Below are 20288 nucleotides of genomic sequence, written 5' to 3'. Positions count from 1 at the left end.
AGCCCCATTTGTTACAAATGATGTAATTTTTATGCAGAAAACACTAAAGAATCAACAGATAAATACTTAGATTAAGAATGTGCTTAAGAAAAAAAAAGAAATGTGCTTGAGTTACTGGGATTAAAATTCATATGCATTAATTAAAATAACCCTATTTATTGTAATAGACACACCTCAGTGACTTAATAATTTTTTATCCAAAAAAAAATCCCAAAATCAAAAACCAGTGTTGGCATCTTTTTAAATTGACATTCCTCATGCCAGTGAACCTTAGATAGTAAGCTCCATGAGAATAAGAGCCACATCTTAGTCATTTACTGCTGGTATTCTGAGCAGAACGATCTTTCTAAAATGTAAAGCCATGGTGTAGTGCCTCTCCAACTTCAGGTCCTTCTAAATATTCCTCATTACTTCTAGAATGAAAGCCATGCCCCCTCGCATGGCATGCAGCTTTGCATGAGCCCGTCCACTTCAGCTTTATCTACCCCATATCTGCTCCTCAACACTGCTTCTCCCAAGGGGCTGTGGTAACTCTTTCATCCATGCCTCTCCACTTACACTTTTTTCTCTTGGAAATGTCTTTCTCATCTTCTTTGGTAATCAGTCATCTTTTAATTTTTCTTTAACAGCTCAAATACCATCAGAATGTCTTCCTCTGTCCTCCCCGCTCTCTGCTGTCTCTGCTCTGTCCTCCTCACCCCTGGGATCAAGTCTGAGCTTTGTCCTTCCTTCCTGCCTCCACAACACTCTTCGTATCTCTACTAGGATGCTCACTTGTTACTTCTTTCTCTCCACACCAGCCTGTGAGCTGGCAAGAGCAGGGACCCTGTGACTCCTCTGTCTTTAGATTCCCAATGCCTGCACAGGTTTGGAGCCCAGGAGATATTCAATAAAAGTTTACAGAAGAGGGAAGATCAGAGTGGAGGCAATTCAAGTGAGAACAATGACACATTTATCTCAAAGAGTGGCTGTCGGGGTGAAGAAAAGGTAGTGGTTTTAAAATAGATATGGCTGGTGCAGGAGGACGTCTGAGTGCCTGGCTTGGGAAATAGGAGCATCTCCATGGGAAATCCAAAAAGAATAGCATTATGGAGGGGAGTGGTGCGGGGGATCAGAATGCTATTACTTAAACTTCAGTAGTTTTCATTGGTAATTATGGCCACACTGAAGAATTGAAAAATAGAGAATTTTTAATGCCCAATAAAAGATATGTTTTAAAATTGAAATTAAATTTGTATGTACAGACACACACACACACACACACACACACACACAATCAGATACAGAACAAAAGTGTTGTGGAACAAGTTTTCAGCATCTAGCCACGGTCCTCTCCTCTCTCTCTTTGATTAAATGGCTTGAAGGCCAAGGTAGTAATTTCTGCTTTATATTGTCCCATGGGGATCACAGAGCCTTGTCAGTACCAATAATCCCAAACTTTGAACTTCTGAAAACCAAGAAGAGTCTACGATTGTAGGAGAGAAATGTGTCTTTCCATCTACATCTAAGTTCCTCTGCCAGAGGCATTTAATACATTTCTAAACGGATGAGGATTTAGAGCAGTTCTGAAATGTGTGCAGGCTGTGTGCGCTGAGTGTCCCCACCACTCCTGTGGTCCTCTGAGGCAGCCGTGGGGAGACCCTGCGTTGCTGCTACAGATGTCCAGCGCTCCAGCCCATGGCCAGACTTAAGAAACAGCCCAGGAGATACACCTGGTTTGTGTGCTTGAGAAAATGCTATGACCCTCTGCATGGCATTACGTCATATCTGTGTCTAGTCCAGATGAGGCTGCTTATTTGCTCTGTGTACTGTTTTGTGTACTATACATGCTCCCTGGTCTCTCCCCTTAAATATTCCTTTCCAGCATTCTGGAGTCAGTAAAAGAGGCTGGTTCAGGTCTCAACCAGTGTGTCTTTCTCTCCCCTGACCCCCTGGTCCTGGCACTTCAGATGAACTATGTCACAGTGACACCACTTGTGCTCGACTTTTCTCTTATGCCTTAGGAGCTCTTAGAGTCTGCTTCTTCCCCTACCAGCTTATTAGGCATGTAAACCTCCTGATCAGTGTCAATTAAAGGGCTTCCTTGGCTTTTATGTTAAATGTTTAGTAGAAGAAAAAAAATGGGAATCAAAGACTAGAAGCTCCTTGCCTCAACTATATCCCAGGTAAAGTGCTGGAGCAGCACTGGAGCCGTGTGTCCAATCCCAAAGCCCTGCTGGTCCCGCTTCCTCACATGACATCATTCCCCTGGGAAGGTGGATGATTTGTAGTTACTAGAAAAGGAGGGAAAAACATCCATACTTTTAAAAACAGAGTTTTACAAGTGACTTAAGAGGCATGCCTTGTGAGGTGACGAATGACTCTTGGGATGGAAGCATATGTAATTGTCTGTGTACACCACTCTTTGGCCTTAAATATTCTTTTCCGCCTTAGGTCACACATTAACAACATTCTTAAGTAAAGATTTATAGTGTTGTGGTGATTCATGTATTGTATCAACTGAACTGGACCACAGGGTTCCCAGACATTTGGTCAAACATTATTCGCTGTGTTTCTATAAGGATGTTTCTATATGGACTGAGTGAAGCAGGTTGTCCTCCCTAATGAAGGTGGGCCTCACCCAATCAGTTGAAGACCTGGATAGGACAAAATTGCTAAGTAAGAGGAAACTTATCTGAGTGCTGAGTTGAGAAAAATCATTTCCTGCCTTCGGACTCAAATTAAAAAATCATCTGTTTCCAGGTTTCCAAGCTGTCAGCTTTCAAACTACCCTGGGTCTCCCGCTTGCCAACCACAGATCTTGGGACCTCCATAATTTTGTGAAGCAATTCCTTATTTTTTATAGACACACACACACACACACACACACACACACAAACTATATGTACCAGTATGTGTGTGTGTGTGTACCTCTGTACACAAAAACAATAGGCTTATAACCTATTGGTTCACTGGTTCTGTTTCTCCAGAGAACTCTGACTAGTGCAACTCTTTTCTGCCTTCCTTTTCTTCGGAACTGCCCCCAAGCCTCTCATTATCTCTCTCCCTTCATGGCACCCACTCTCATTATGTCTCCCTCCTTACAGCTGCTTTAGAACGCTGCTCACAGAATCACTGCAGGGAACTTGTTTTTCCAGGAACACTGCCAGTCACATCCTATTACCCTCCCCCACTTGTACACGCTCGCCGTCCCTCCCATGCATGTGTGTACACACTGGCCTTCCCACAGTACATCAGCCGTCCAGTGGATCTTCCCGTGATGATGAAAATATTTCAGATTTCTGCTGAACAATGTAATAGCTGCTGCCGTATGTGACAATGCAGTTCTCCAGAGAAACAGAACCAACTGGAGAGATGGGTAGACAGACAGATTTACACTAGGAAGCTGGCTTCTGTGATCATGGAGTCTGAGAAACCCTGAGATCTGCAGCCGGTATACTGCCAGGAGAGCCAGCAAGAGAGCCAGTGGGACAGGGACAGTCCTAAGTCTCAGTCCGAAGGTAGGAAAAGCCCAACGCCCGAACTCCAACGCAGTGCAGCAGACAGAAAGAATTCTTTCTTACTTGGCCTTGTGTTCTGTCTGGCTTTCAAAAGGAATGGATGAGCCCCATTCACATGAGGGAGGGCACTCTGCTTTACTGAGTTTCACACTTCAAATGTTAACGTCATCCACAAATGCCCTCACAGACATCCCCCAAAATAATGCCTAGCTACTACGTATCTGGGCACTCCCTGGCCCAGTCATGCTGACACATGAAAGTAACCATCACACTACATGTGGCTACTGATTACTTAAAATAGGGTTAGAGCAACCAAAGAACCAAATTTTTAATTTAATTTAATCAGATGATTTAAATTTAAATAGCAGTACATGGCTCATGATTACTGTATTGGACAACATAGCAGTAGATGGTCTTAGTCCTAGACTAGAGCTTTAACTGATGCTCTAGGACTATTCAGACTACTTCTCTGTGTATAGCTTCCACCTGGGCTTGAAACAATCCCTCTGGGAGAACCAGCCACCGTGTAAGAAGTCCAACTACCCAGAGACCGCCATGTTGTGAGGAAGTGTAAGCTAGCCCACATGGAGAGAGTGCATTGAGAGACACACACAAAGACAGACAGAGACCTGTCTGTTCTAGGCATCCCATTTGAAGCATCAGAAATGTGCGAAAAGGAACCATATTGGACCTGAAGCCCAGTCAGGCCTTCAAATGACTTCAGCCAGAGCTGCCACCTGATTCTAAGCATATTAAAGCCTCAAGCAAGAAGCTCCAGTTAAACCCACAGAACCATGAGAGAGAGTAAATTGTTCTCACAAGCTACTAAGTTTTCTGGTGATTTACAAAGCAACAGATAACCAGAATAAAAACATACTAAGAGAATCAAGGTTCCCTATTTCTCTGGCTCCTTAGTTCCCAATCTTCTCTCCCTTTCTGTTTCCCACCTCTTGCTTTTTGGTGGGGTAAAGTTGTGTGCATAGAACTGAATTTGGGAAAGTCACAATGATCTGGCCTTCAACTGTCTTGGATTTCTGATCTCATGTTTAAAAGGCCTTTTTAAATAAAGTTACACTGTTTTCTGTCATGCTTTCAAATAGGACAATTTGGCTTAAGAGAGAGAGAGAGAAAGTACTCAAAATCACAAATGAGAGGGGAGAAATAACAGCCAACACCACAGAATGACCAACAATCGTAAGAGAATTTTAATGATAAACTATGCCAACAAACTGGACAACCTGGAAGAAACGGATAAATGCCTAGAAACATATAAATTACCAAAACTGATATAGGAAGAAATAGGAAACTTGAACAGACCAAAGCAAATAGACTGAATCAGTGATCAAAAAACTCCCAACAAACAGAAGTACAGGACCAGATTGGCTTCACAGAGGAATTATACCAAACGTTTAAAGAAGAGTTAATGCCTGTCTTATCAAACTATTCCAAAAGAAATAGAAAAGGAAGGAAAACTTCTAAATTCACTCTATGAAGCCAGCATTACCCTCATACCAAAACAGGATAAAGAGTCCACTAAAATTGAAAGAGAACTACAGGTCAATATCGCTGATAAAAATAGAAGCAAAAATCTCGATAAAATAATAACAAGCCAAATTCAACAATACATTAGGAAAATCATTCACCATGATCAAGAGGGATTTATCCCTGAGTTGCCAGGATGGTTCAATATTCACAAACCAGTCAACGTCATATGTCACATCAGTAAGAGAAGATAAGAACCATATGATCACCTTAATAGATGCAGAAAAAAGCATTCGACAAAGTTCAACATCCAGTCATGATAAAAACCCTCAACAAAATAGGTTTAGAGGGAACATACCTCCATATAATAAAGGCCATATATGAAAACCCACAGCTAGTATCATCCTAAATGGGGAAAAATGGAGAAATTTTTAAGGTCAGGAATAAAAGAAGGAGGTCCCGTCTTACCACTCTGATTCAATGTAGTACTGGAAGTCCTAGCCACAAGCAATCAGACAAGGAAAAGAAATAAAAGGCAACTATATAGGCCAACTTGGACTGATGTTTGCCTTTCTTTCCTTACTAAAGGCCGTAACTAGTTAATACAAATACAATCTAACACTCTGGTCTTTTTTGGTGTTTATCTCTGAAAAGCTGAACCCCAGAAGGCATATATCTGTGCTTCAAGATCAGTATTTTAACATTTTCTTTGCTGCTAGAAGAAAATGGATGTGAGGGGACAGGGATGTGCTGGGTGTACAGCCATGTGAGAACTACGGGGTACATAATACCTCTTACATACAACAAGACTAGTCATGTAGTAAGAGCCTATGTGTGTACACATACAATTTTAAAATTGTGCTATTTGACACAATTATATAGCCCTGAACTGTATCCTTCCATCTGATGGTACTTTTTATTCCAGGAATCTCAATATTTATAAACATTCAGAAGAAGTTTATTATTAAATGTCCTGAAAACAAATGTTTAGAACAAGTTTACTATGTTACAGTTGTTCTCAGTATAAATGACACTGAACAGACTTTGGATCTGAAATGTCATCAGGACTCACCACAACAGTGATTTTTCTTTTCCATTCCAGTTAAGAACAAAAGGAATTGGCTATGGATAATTCATATCATTTCAATCAACGAAACTCACTTAACGGACTTCCACCTGACAAGAAAAACAACTTCCTTGTATCTGAAGATCATGGACAGAAAATCTTAAGTGTACTGCAGAATTTTAGAGAACAAAATGTCTTTTATGATTTTGAAATAATCATGAAAGATGAAATAATCCCATGTCATCGCTGTGTCTTAGCAGCGTGCAGTGACTTTTTCAGGTACTTTGCCTTCTGTGTGTGCCTCAGATTTTGTGTTATTAAGTTATGTTTCATAACTACTGAATTTCTCCCCTACAGGAGCATGGAATGGTAATTTTCAATTCTTAAAATAAAAACTAATTTGAACCTAGATTAACTAGTGAATTTTTAATATGAAAATTTAATACTACCTTTTTTTTTTTAAGATTTTTTATTATTTCTTTGACAGAGAGAGAGAGAGGAAGGGAGGGAACACAAGCGGAGGGAGTGGGAGAGGGAGAAGCAGGCCTCCCACCAAGCAGGGAGTCCAATTCGGGCCTCGATCCCAGGACCCCAGGACCAAGACCCAAGCTGAAGGCAGATGCCCAATGACTGAGCCACCCAGGCACCCTAAGACTACCTTTTTTAATAGTTCAGGTCTTCCCAGGTCAGCATTTCCTAAGGTTGTATGGACCACTGGTCTGGGGAAAAAACTGTTTTGATCTAGAGCCAGTTTTGTTTGGGGAGTTCTTGCACTATGTTGTTTAGAAAAAAAGGAGAGGACAGATGGATTAAAAAATGGAAGTATAAGTCAAAGGAAATGAACTTGAGAGGAAAACTGAGTTTAGTCACGTATCTGTGCGCTAAACAAGGGAGAAGGACTCACACAGAGGATTTCAAGATTTCTTCTCTCTTTAACAGAGAGAGTCCTATATGGGAAAAGTACCTCCAGAAGCATTTCTGGAGAACTCCCAACTTGTTCTGATTCCAGGCAACCTTCTGAATATAACTTGGTTCCCCCACAGATCATCCTACAGGGAATGTCCTCGTAATGACACTGTTCCAATCCCCTGTGGTGACAGTGGGTTTCTGATTCTGCAAGGGCAAGTGCCAGACACAGGACCTCAGTACCGTGGCAACCATATCAAGGTCATACCCGCCTGTGAGTCCTCTTGGTCAGATGCATGAACCTCTCCTGGTGACATCCTGGCCTCAGCCCTCCCAGTCTCACTGCAATAAATTTAATCCTAATTGCAGTATTTGCATTATGTTCAGTTATAGAAACAATTTTTATTCAAAATAAGCAGGACTTAAATCTCTAGTAAATAAAATTTATAAAAACAGAGTAAGATTTAAAATACAAATATACTAGGTGCAAGGTAACTTATACTGATTTTAATCCTTAATTAAAACTGCTACTTTGCCACCGGCATCTGATTAGACCTCACCCCTGTTGCTCTGGAGTCAATCAGCAAAAGTGTATTGATAGTCACTGCTCGCTGAACTCCCGTGCCTGGGGGTTTTCCTGCTTGAGTGGGGAGCAGTGGCTTGGTGCTGCATCCCACATCACCGGAGACATGGAGGCTACACCTTCTCCCCACCCAGACACTAGTTCTTTCTCTGCTCTTTTCATGTCTTCTCTCTGGTAACCTAAGCTGTTCTTTGAACTCCACTGGGCCCCTCACTGTCCCTGTGCTCTGCCTCTCGGTAGTGCCACCAGTTTCTCCCCAGCTCTGTTCCATTCCAGTTTTCTTCTAGTAGCTCCATTCTGTTCCCCCATCTTCTGCCACCTCCTCCGTTAGAGCTAGATGCTCTAACGGTTAAGTACCTGGCCTCTTAATACACAGGCCCTAAATCTAAATCCTGGTTCTGCCACTAATCAGACATGACCTTAAACAAGTGACTTAATTTCTTCAAGTCTCGGGTTCCCTATTTGTAAAAATTAAGATAATAAATAAGAACCTAACTTACCGAGTCATTATGAGGGTTAAATGAAATAATGTATATGTACTGTTTAGGATGCTGTCCACTACTTTCAACTAACACTAGATGCTATGATTACTCTTATTTCCAAACCAAAAAATGGACGTAATCTGGTGCAAACACCCAGGTTGATTTCCCTATCATGTTAACAAAATAAGAAGTTCCTCTAGTCTTCATGTAGAGCTTATTTATTAAATGTATCTGCACATAATTTCTGCACAATATTTTGTTCATCCTACTCCTAACTTTTATGGATCTGCTTTACATTTTTTAAAAGTCCTGTTAAAACAATTAGGGGCGCCTGGGTGGCTCAGTGGGTTAAAGCCTCTGCCTTTGGCTCAGGTCATGATCCCAGGGTCCTGGGATTGAGCCCCGCATCGGGCTCTCTGCTCAGTGGGGAGCCTGCTTCCTCCAATCTCTCTCTCTGCCTGCCTCTCTGCCTGTCAAATAAATAAATAAAAATCTTAAAAAAAAAAAAAAAAAGAACAATTAAAATCTTCTCCCTGCTTTGATGTAACACAAATGTCCATGTTATAATGTCCTAGATCTTTTATTATATATAGTATTTTACTAAAGGAATACCCAGTTCATATAAAAATGGAAACAAATAAAGACTGAAATTCTGTAATTTACATTCTTGAGTGATGAGGCCACTAATTCATAGTATTTGTGTTATCAAGTTCACTGAAGTACTGGGAGGAAGAATGTAAAACAGCAGGCCAGTGTGCAATGCATGAGAAGTGCACTTTATGATTTTGGAAAATAAAAGTTATGAGATGTAAAGTCACAGAAGACTAAAGAGGAGTTTCACATATTGTACAACCACTTTCTGGTAATATGGCAAATTTGAAATGGATGGTAACTGGATACTTTAAGGATGAACAGGAGCAAGTACAGAAATATGACCTTACTTGTGTCTTCTCAAAGAAAATGTGGAAGCTGGTGATAAACTAAAAATGTATAGCATCTGACAGAAAACATTTTCCTAAAATAATGATAGTACCTAATACTTTGCATTGATTAACTCATTGATGACTCTGAACACTCAGTGAAATAGATACTACAAGTATACCCATTTTGAGATGAGGAACTGGAAGCACAGTGAAGCCCTCCCCACCAAGGTCACAGAGCTAGTAAGTGACAATGGCCAGACACCCACCCAGGTAGCCATATTCTAGAGGTCTGGCTCTTAATATTACCCTAAACTGATGATCCATGTCTTCATAATCCAATATAATTGTCATCACAGTTTCATATTGCTCAGCTGACATTACTGAGATAACTGTACATGATGCAGAACATGTACGTAATTTGTTTAACTATATCTACTCCAGTAGCCAAGTGTCATCCTTCCTTGTCCTGAGGGGTGTTCCCGTATTTGGAGGGCTCCTCATACTTCTCAGTCGGATACTAGTGCTTCCTGAATAGCTTTGCTTACCCTCTAGAACAGACTCTAAGAACTAAACTGGTCCCCCCCAGAGTACTTAAGTACCTCAGGGCACTGCTCACACAGGTATCCTGGACAATAATGGTACGGACGCAAACGAGTATTAAACCAGAACCCACACCAGTCAGTCCAGTCCTACCAAAGGTACAGCTACTGGTGGTCCTTAGTTCTTTCTTGTAGCTGTTTCTCTTTAATCTCAGCCTCCGCTCGCTGTCCACTGACAACCGCCATAGCAGGTCTGTGTGAAAATGAATCATGCTGGATATGAAGTCAATAGAAGGATGGGTGGCAAGATTGGTCTACCAAAACCAAAAGTAAAATACGTCTTAGTTTCCTGCCCAAACACTTACAAATAAGTTACATTTTCACTTAAATTGAACCCCTGAAGTTCCCACTTCCTTAGACTCTATCCTCTTGGCCAGGTGGGGATGAATTACAGCTTAGAAGAACTCAGAAGAACTTAAATCTGGGGACCACCTCCATCTCTCAATGGCTGTCTGTTCGAAAACTTACTTTTAGCCTTTTGGGTTGGTGTTTAGCTCCACGAAATCACATTCCCTTTTGTTCCTAAAGTGCTGCATGAAATGTGTCTCTTTCAGGGTGTATTTAAATATATCTCATGTGGTGGATTTCCCACATAGACTCCTTGGGGACATGCGATACCTCACAGCATTCCACCTTCCCCATGTTTGACTGCTGCCAAGCTGAAAATTACTGTGCAAGATACTTTTAAACCCTAAACTCAGAAGCATTGTATATTTTAAGTACTCCTAGTTATCACCTGCAGAGTTGATACTAATTAACTCAAAAAAAAAAAAAAAAGAAATTCAGCCATTAGAGAGATTTTACCCTAATTTTATGAATAATATTTAAGAGCATGTAATTAGTTCACCAAACGTGACTCTTCTTACAGTCTTCTCTGGATGAGTTGTAACAGCTTGGCTATCATGTGTGTATTCTGTAGTATGGGAGTTATGTTTAAAGATAAACAATGCAGTATACTACTCTTCTAGATAATTCATAAAGATAAACTTGACATGTCTGAAATATATTTTAAATCAACCTAAGGGTCAAGGAAGCGTCTGGAAGGTAATGTTGACAGCTAGCACGGAATGACCTCTTCCCACGTGTTCTTCTCTGTTCTTCACTGTTGCAGGGCTATGTTTGAAGTAAACATGAGAGAGAGAGATGGTGGGAGTGTCACCATCACGAATCTGTCCTCCAAAGCTGTGAAGGCATTCCTTGACTATGCCTATACCGGGAAAACGCAGATAACAGATGAGAATGTGGAAATGTTCTTCCAGTTGTCCTCATTTCTTCAAGTCTCCTTCCTGGCCAAAGCTTGCAGTGACTTTTTAATAAAAAGCATTAACCTTGTCAACTGTCTACAGTTACTATCTATATCAGACAGCTATGGCTCCCCTCGGTTGTTCGATCACGCCCTCTACTTTGTACAGAACCACTTTTCCTTGCTATTTAAATCCAGTGATTTCTTAGAGATGAATTTTGGAGTCCTGCAAAAATGTCTAGAATCAGATGACTTAAATGTCCCCGAGGAAGAAACTGTCCTGAAAGTTGTCCTTAGTTGGACCAAACATAACCTAGAATCAAGGCAAAAGCATCTGCCTTATTTGATTAAAAAAGTCCGATTACATCAGTTATCTGAGGAGACGCTTCGAGACTGTCTGCTCAACGAGGAATGTTTACTCAAGAGCACGAACTGTTTTGACGTGGTCATGGATGCCGTGAAGTGCGTGCAAGGTTCTGGCGGACTCTTCCCTGATGCTCGGCCATCCACCACCGAGAAATACATCTTTGTCCACAAAACCGAGGAGAACGGAGGCGACCAATACACATTTTGCTACAACATCAACAGTGACTCGTGGAAAGTACTGCCACAGTCGCACCTGATCGATCTGCCAGGGTCTAGTCTGTCTAGTTATGGAGAGAAGATATTCCTGACCGGGGGCTGCAAGGGGCCGTGCTGCAGAACCGTGCGGCTTCACATTGCAGAGTCCTACCACGACGCGACTGACCAAACCTGGTGCTACTGTCCGGTTAAAAACGATTTCTTCCTGGTATCAACTATGAAGACCCCAAGAACCATGCATACGTCTGTTCTGGCTCTCAACAGGTTATTTGTCATAGGTGGAAAGACCAGAGGGTCTCAGGACATTAAAAGTCTCTTAGACGTTGAGTCTTACAACCCTCTTTCCAAAGAATGGATGTCTGTTAGCCCCTTACCCAGGGGCATATACTACCCCGAAGCCAGCGCATGCCAGAATGTCATCTATGTCCTTGGGTCGGAGGTAGAGATTACAGATGCCTTTAACCCGTCGCTCGACTGCTTTTTTAAATACAACGCAACCACTGACCAGTGGTCTGAACTAGTAGCAGAGTTCGGGCAGTTTTTTCATGCAACGCTGATCAAAGCTGTCCCAGTAAACTGCACACTGTACATATGTGACCTTTCCACCTACAAGGTGTATAGTTTTTGTCCAGATACTTGCGTCTGGAAGGGGGAAGGCTCTTTTGAGTGTGCGGGCTTCAACGCAGGTGCGGTTGGGATTGAAGATAAAATTTACATCTTGGGCGGCGATTACGCCCCGGACGAAATCACAGATGAAGTCCAAGTCTACCACAGCAGCAGGTCAGAGTGGGAGGAAGTCGCTCCGATGCCAAGAGCCTTAACGGAATTCTACTGTCAGGTGATTCAGTTCAATAAATACAGAGACCCATGGTTTTCTAACCATTTCTGAAAGGAGCATGTGCTTAGACATTCTAAAACTATTCCAGTTCTAGAAACCTACCATAAATCTACTAACCGTAATAGTTGGTAACAAGGCCTTTACCTCTTAGTAAAATAAAATGTACCGTCTGTTAGAGAATCACTATGAATGTAAGCATATATGACTTAGCAGTTGCCAGAAACTTCAAAGACAAAATACATTCACCAAACATTATACTGAATATAACTGAATCTTGGAGAATCCAGAACACTTAGTATTCTCATCTGTAAATAAAACTCGTAGGCGTTGCTGTCTTGATTTTTAGAGTACTTTATCCATAAAAGACTAGTAAGAACAAATAAGTGTTCACAGATTTGTACTATCTAGGTGGGGAAAATCTCTTAAGGTAGTGAAAATGGATTATTTGCACATTATATTAGATGAAGTGAAATTTTAATTAGAAAGAGGTAAGAAGCCTGCCCCGTTACTACAGGAGTAAGAGTTGCTGAATTCTTACCCTTTCTGATCCTGGCTTAGCTTCTTTTCAGCTCTTCCTTTTTTCTTTTCCCTCCTCTTTTTTTGGGGGTTAGGTAAACTTTTCTAAAATGCTGTGTATTTCCCTAGGCTTCTAAGCTGTACACTCAACATGGCTCAACTTTTTTTATGATTCAACTCTTCATTAAAGCATAATGTCCCATGCTACAATGCCATAATGCCAATGGCAGTTACTGAAATGCTTTTAAAATTGCTTCTTTTATTAGATCCCAGTGTTTGTTGGTTTTAGTTTCTAGCAGTATCATATCTTTCTCATTTTCTGGCTCAGGCTCAGTAAATTAACATTCTTGATTTAATTATTAGTTCTAAGTTAAAACCAATCTGAGTCTATCATAACCTTCTGAGTGAAGTTCTTGGATTCCAAGATGGTGGTCCTCAAATACTTATTCTCTGTCCTTGCCAGGTTCCAACATAATTGAGGATGGAGGAAATCTGGCCTCTAGATCAGTGTGTCCTTATGTTGATTTTCATAATTTTTTAAATGTTCAAATTTGAGTTGCAGTAAGAAATTTCAACATTAAAAAAAAAGGAAAAGAAATTTCAACATTTAAATTAGTACCATATCAGTTTCCTTTGATGATATATATCAACCATAAAGCATCGTGTTGGTTTACAACTTATGTAACTTGGTCACAGTGATTTATTTTCTAAATTTTTTTAAATGACTAGGTTTTTGGTGTTGCTCAAATTCACAACTTGCTGTAACTGTTTAGATGTTTCATCATCTTTCACCCAAACAAAGAAAGAGTATCAATCATCCTTGTTCTCAGGTAGGATGATTCTGGGTTGTAAGAGAGTATGTTTCTTTCATTAGTTTAAAAGATATAACTATTTTAGGTTGTAAAAGTAGAAATAAACCTAAATAAAGGTCCTTCCACTATACCATATAAGTTTATGCAATCATAAGCTTCAAATATATATATATTTTTTCAAAATAGAACAGAATATTAGACTACATGATCATGCATTTCCAAAATTAGACTGTCCCTAATCAGATGGCTGTTGCATAAAAAGTATTCTGTAGAATTGTGGGCTGTCCCTCTTAAGTGGGCTCTGCCCTTTCCCATATGTATGTGTTTATGTGTGTGTGTCTGTGTGTCTGTGTGTGCAAGAAAAAAGGAAGTTCAGTGAATGCTTTTTTGTGTATACTTGTGGCTATGAAAAAATTATTTAGGAAAGACCATAACACAGTGGGTCACCTACCTGGATTTACTGAACTGTTAACTTAAACATATATAAATAATTAAAGTATGTTTAAAATAAATATTAATTACTGACTCTAGGAATTGTTCATCTCTTCCAGAAAGGAAAAACTAAGGCGAAACAATCCCTTCCTGATCTTGATTCATTATCAGATTATCTTGATGTCTGCCAATCTTCTCATTAGCTGTTGGTTCATGGTAATGTTTCTAGAAACAAGGCCTAGGAAGCTCCCCCTGCATTTGATTTAATACACTTTCTAACACACGAGGCTTTTTTTCTACAGTTGCTGCACTTGACTTGTTGATCATGTTTTTCTCATTGCCACCCCTTTACATCCACAACTGGGTGCTCTTTGTCAGTTACAACAGCAAGAAAAGTACTCCATCTAGTCATCAACACCTGAATTCTTCCTTTATTTACTGTGGGTTTTTTTGTTTTGTTTTTGTTTTTTTACTTTGATCCTTGGCATCAGAGCACAGACTGCTGGGCTGGGCTTGGCTCCATTAATGACTGATCTTGTTCTAATTTTACATCTTCTTGTAAAGGTGGCACTTTCATTATCTGTCTGCCATACTGACAAAATGGTTGTCTGTGTCCCGCACCGTCGAGGAACCCAGCCACATGCACACGTTGTAAGTGACTGAACTGGGTATAGCCTTCTCATCTTGCCGATCCCTGGCTTTACAGTCTGAGAACCATGCCTGTCGTTCTGGCCTGACTCCATTCTGGATCTCCGACAGGCAAGTATCTGATCTTTCAAGGTTATTCTCAGAACCCCCAGAAAGAGCTGCTGTATTCCTGTCTGTAAAGTTAGGTCAGAGGAAACAACACATCCCTTTATCTATGGCCTCTTCCCCAAGTCTTTTTTTTTTTTTTCTCTAAAGTCTGCTTTCCCTTCATGATCCTTGTTCAGCCAATAATGCAATGTAAGAGACAAAATAATTGTGCTCATTACCTAGGTTGCTTTTGTTCTTGTGGAAAAATTCTGTTAAACATTTCTAAGTCCTTTATGATTTGGATTATGTACACACACACACAAAAAAAAATCTAATACATCTTCTAAAATTGAAAGTAGGTCTCTGGCATTATTATATATGAAGACGATTCAATTGAACATTTATATGAGATCAGTTCAAAGTGAATGGGCACTCCCAGAGTGATCCACAAACTTGATTTCAAATGTGGAGCACCTTTTGTTCATTTATTGCTTGAAAAACTGGGCAGTAGGAAGAATATTTGCATAATCAAAATTAACTACCTTCCCAGCACACTCAGCTCTGGTTCTGGGTGGGAAGTCTTTATCATAGCAGTATTTGATCTGCTACTCTGGAAAGCAAGTGTGCTTTGAGAGTGACCACATCTGGTATCAAGAGCAACTGGATCTGAGCATGGTACGCCTCGCTTAAGGGGCACCGTTCAGAAAATCAGACTCAAGTAAAGAGAAACATGTATTGACATTCTGAGATAGGGAAGCAGTAAATACAATCTAACGATCAAGTATGGTGTGGACCATGTAGTGTTACTGTTAGGTGCTCATTCTCAGTTTAATTGGATCTTGTGTGTAGAAAGTCTTTGATATTTAGAGTTGGAAATGGCTTCCATGGGCAGCCCTGGAGGTTGCAACCTAAAAAGAAAGGCTAGACTTCATAGGGAAGCAGATTTCCATTCAACGTAAGGAATCACTTGACTCCCCTTTGAAAAGCCATATTTAGAGTAAGACACGTCCTCCCATGGTCCACCCCGTTAAGTCCAATACAGCAGTCAACAACCAAAGATTTCTACATGCTCTTTACACTTTCCCATTTTTCTAGTTTTCTGATGTATGACTGATGACTGCCTCCTCTGATTTATTGAGCATTTTAGATTCTAAGGAACTTGATCTCAGTAGCTCAGTAGCTCTGCACATGCAAGGTTTCAGTAGGACCAGAGTCTAACAACTACGCCAGTTTAGGACCAGTCTTATTGGAGACGATCTGTTCTTCAATCTTTTTTTTTTTTTCTTTTTAATCACTCAGGAAAAATCTACCAATGGTGCTGATGTTTTTAGTGCACTGCTAATAGGGCCTTTTCCTCCTCTCTCCTGTGGATGCACATCTGTTTCACAGAGAACAGACACTGAAAGACCAGCACCTAAAATTTTCTCCTGAATTAGTGCCTGTTTTGCTGCAAATGTTGCTGTCTAGTTAAATGTAGTGATTCTAGTTAAAGAGTATTTGATTTAAAAGAATATCTTTATATCTTAAAAACCTAGATGTGTTTATAAATCGATTCTGTTGGATGGCACTAATAATGCTTAATTAAATTTAATATCTCGTTAGGGAATATAATCACAGGATGGTACTATTATACATTGATCAAAAGATAACTTCTAAATCCTAGACTCCTATTCCAACTTGAAAATAGCCTTAGAATCTAACACAGCTTCTGACATGCTGGAGACAAAGCCCCTCTAAATTCCAAAACACACTGACAGGTGATTCACCCTGACAAATGATTTTTTTTTTCCAATTTCTAATTCAGTTCTTTCAGGAATAAAGAGCTCAATGCCTTCATTTTTTAAAAGTTCTATTACTGCTCACATAGAAAGCTCTGCTTCCTCCCGGCATTAACTTCCTGCCCCTGTCTCTCCACAAGTATTTCAAACTGCAGCATGTCTCCCCTTCCTGTAAAATCAAGGTGTTATTTTCCTTCCTGTTGAAATGCTTAGCACTTTAAAACCTGCCACAACGGCTGGGGTTACATGCCTTTTCTTACAGGTGCCTCAGAAAATCTATCCTAATTCTCTCACCTTTTCTGTGGGTTAAGCATGACCAGCATTGTGGAATCTCTTGATAATTCAGGCATTTTCATCCTCGAACCTGCTCTAGTTGTTACAAATCCATTCTGAACTAGAGCCCAGCTGGGTCTTTCTCCTTTTAAGCCCCCCCCCCCAACCATCAACATAAACTACAAACACAAGTTTTCTGGGAGAGGAATTCTAAAGCCAAATTTTAGTAAGTCTTTCAATCATTTGCCATTAGCTAGGGTTTTCAGACTCTTAAAACCACTTCTAATAAAGACCTCAAAAAGTATACAGAAATAGAAACCAAAGCAGTCACATCCTTGGTGGGTAATGAGAGGACGATTTGCTTACAAATCAATGAAGATTAGCCTTATGGTAACAGCGATCTAAGTGCTGAGCTTCACCTGTACTGTTAGTCTGGTTGGCTAGAGCATGCCCTCTCCCTGTAATGACGCCACTGCTGAACAATGCTATGAGCCAGGCAGCTCTACTCATCCCATTGACTTGGACAGCATTCTCCACCACAGCTGTCTAACTAGTTCACCAAATGATGCTGTTGGTTTCAAGGGAAACAAGGTGGCTGGCGTAACAGTACAGTTCCCTGATTATCACGTTGTGGTCTAAATATTTCTTTTTGTGTCTGTTTTCCTCATTTAATTGGAAGCTCTTAGGAATAGGGACAATGTATTCATCATTTCTGGACCTAGCAATTAGCACAGTACCTGCATATAATTAGACATCCAGTAAACTGCTATTCTGTTGACCCAATATGTGAAACAAAGAAGATTTGTTACAACTATATTGTTAGTGAGTAGGTACATTATAGCTGTACATTTTGCAACTTATTTCCACGGACAAAGGAAATCATTTTGATCTACTTCAGGATCTGACCTCTTAGAAGGATAGCACATCAGACTTCAGTTATGAATGTGTGTGTTCTTTTTGTAATATCTGAGACCTGTCTCATGGTCAAAGTCCGAGAAGCCTGGGTTAGGGGATTTACACGGCTGTAGTTTTTGTTAGTTTGGAAGAGCTAACACTGAAGCATTTGTTGAGAGTGAGACGCAGAGCCCTGTTGGAGAACACGGACGGCTGCGCCATATATGCACGGTTGGTTCCTGGAAGTAGAATTACAGGTCCAGTCATTTATCTACCTGCTTTTTTAGTGCTTAGGAACTGTTTGTTCTCAGTGAATTTTGTATCTAATTCTGTGCTTCCTTTCAAAGGTGATCATATATAAAACAATGACTGCAAAGTTCCTTAGTGGACATGCAATCCACTTTCGTCCCCTATTAGAGCCCAATAGTTCAGCGACATCCTCGGCACGGGAGGAGCCAGTGCTCCGGTTACTGAACCCTGTGTATGCAAACAAGTTTCTTCATTTCCCTATTGTGGAATGTGGGCTTTTGCGATATGCTTCGAGAAACAAAATCAGAATTTCTGCAGGTCCATGTGAACCATATTACCATGTAGTGAACATTTCAATTCTGTAAAATAATTATTTATTAAAATGTGTCTCAGAAAAGAACACATTCTGTGTGTACCTGTGGTTACTGGAAAGGAAAGCAGTGGGTGCAGGTGGGTGCTGAGCTGCTCATTTTCTCGCCACCTCCGCTCCCCAGATGCCCTGAGTGCTCTGATCAGACTCGGGGTTCCAGGGTATGGTGGCGGGAGTTTGGGGGGAGGGTTTCCGAAGGGACCTCTAGCTCTGAGAAAGGGCCCTGCATGCGCTTCAAGGCGGACACCCCCATCCGAGAGAGCACAGCACCCCTCAGACTTCAGAGGAGTCACAGGTGTGTGAGACCCCCACCCCCAGACCCTAAGAGCTAAGGAAGAAGAAACCAAATGTCCCTGAGCCACAAATGACAGCAGCAGACACCAGCCGGCTGTGCACGGCCCCAGACCTGGCCATCCCTGCCTCCCTGGATCAAGGCACACATGCAACAGCCAGCTTCTGGGCAATAAGCCTCCTCCCTAACTCATAAGCCCAGATGCCTGGGGGAAGCTAGGAAGGGGGCCCGAAGATGGACTCGGACCATGGAAAGATTGTTCATGTGTTTACACTGGACAAATGTCTCGGTTCCAATTCCTGTCATGTTTCCTCTTTCTGCATAGGCCCATTTTCCATCATGTCTCTGGCCTTCCTATGTGGTGATTTCTTCCTATGTGTCATTTACTAATGACATTGACCTTGGCTCCCAGGTTCCTCTCTGCACTACTGTCCAGGTGGAAACAGAGTTCCTCCTCAGAAACCCAACCAGTGAAAAACCAAGTCCGTCCCTATCCCACAGGACTGCATAAGGCCAGCTGCCTTCTCTGAATTTCTAAAGCTCTCTGGCACTCCCGTTAACCGCTGGTCCAGACTCACTGCTCTCTTCTTGCAAGAGGCAAGTCTCTTCTTGCCTCCAATTCCCCATCTGCCTCCAGCTTCTGCTATTCCCTTTGTCCCTCAAACCTGGAATCATTCCTTCTCTTTAATCCCCTACACAGAAGACTCTCAAAAGCTTATTAGAAACATCAAGGTAGGAGTGCCTAGGTGGCTCAGTTGGTTAAGTATCTGACTCCTGGTCTCAGCTCAGATGACGATCTTGGGGTTGTGAGATCAAGCCCCACGTCAGGCTCTGTGCTCAGTGTGGAGTCTGCTTAAGATTCTCTCTCTCCCTCTCCCTCTGCCCCCTGCTTGCTTGTTCTCTCTCTCTCTCTCTCTCACATACACACAAAAGAAAGAAGAAGGAAGGAAGAAAGGGAAAGGAAAGGAAAGGAATAAAGAAAGAGAAAGGAAGGGAAGCTTTGTTCTTAGGTCATGAAACAAAATGTCCGTCTGACGTGCTGCCATTTGAAGTTCTTTCCCAAATTCTATATCTACCCGAATTTGTCCTCCCTGCCCCCATAATAAGAAAAAAGAGAGAGAGAGAGAGAGAGAAAAGCCCCTCAGGGACAAAGTGTAACTCCGTACTTACAGAAAATAAATTGCAAAGGACACTTAAACTAGCAGTGTATCCCCTTTCCAATCACTCAGCGTCAGTCACTACTCTGCTATGGGGCCTCATACATTTACCGAATGAAGTACCCAGTATGTTCTAACAAAAACTACTTGGAGCAATTTAGCCAATAAACAGATTTTCATTGACTTATAGGTATATTTTACAGAGAAAAATAATAGTCCTAAAAATTAATACCACTTTTACGATGACGATAGAGTCAAAATAATGTTTATAAAGTGTTTTGAAGTTTTTGAAACTAAAAAATGCTGTTTTTTTAGGCAATGTGGCACTAAACCAATCAATTAATGAGGCTTAATTAATTAAAACTGCAGGCTGTATTTTTAAATACTTGTATAAAACCCATGTTTCCATGGGCACCTGGGTGGCTCAGTTGGTTAGGCGACTGCCACTGGCTCAGGTCATGATCCCAGAGTCCCGGGGTCGAGTCCCGCATCGGGCTCCCAGCTCCATGGTGAGTTTGCTTCTCCCTCTGACCTTCTCCCCTCCTATATGCTCCCTTACTTTCTCTCTCTCTCTCA

At 41.1% G+C, this 20288-nt stretch overlaps 1 protein-coding gene across 3 annotated transcripts in view; it reads left to right on the top strand.

The window, feature by feature from the left end:
- KBTBD3 (kelch repeat and BTB domain containing 3) overlaps positions 1-16230 on the top strand; it is a 34716-nt gene extending 18486 nt beyond the window's left edge. For all 3 annotated transcript variants that reach the window (XM_032356342.1, XM_032356341.1, XM_032356340.1), the window contains 2 exons: positions 6085-6327; positions 10653-16230. In XM_032356342.1, the coding sequence (XP_032212233.1) occupies positions 6107-6327; positions 10653-12255 (1824 nt within the window). In that variant the 5' untranslated portion in view covers positions 6085-6106 and the 3' untranslated portion in view covers positions 12256-16230. The remainder of the gene's footprint in view (positions 1-6084; positions 6328-10652) is intronic.
- The last annotated feature ends 4058 nt before the right edge of the window (positions 16231-20288 follow it).

The sequence above is a fragment of the Mustela erminea genome, chromosome 9 (assembly GCF_009829155.1).
Source record: "Mustela erminea isolate mMusErm1 chromosome 9, mMusErm1.Pri, whole genome shotgun sequence".
Lineage (NCBI taxonomy): Eukaryota > Metazoa > Chordata > Mammalia > Carnivora > Mustelidae > Mustela > Mustela erminea.
Note: the sequence above shows the minus strand (reverse complement) of the source record. Positions and strands in the feature narration are given on the sequence as shown.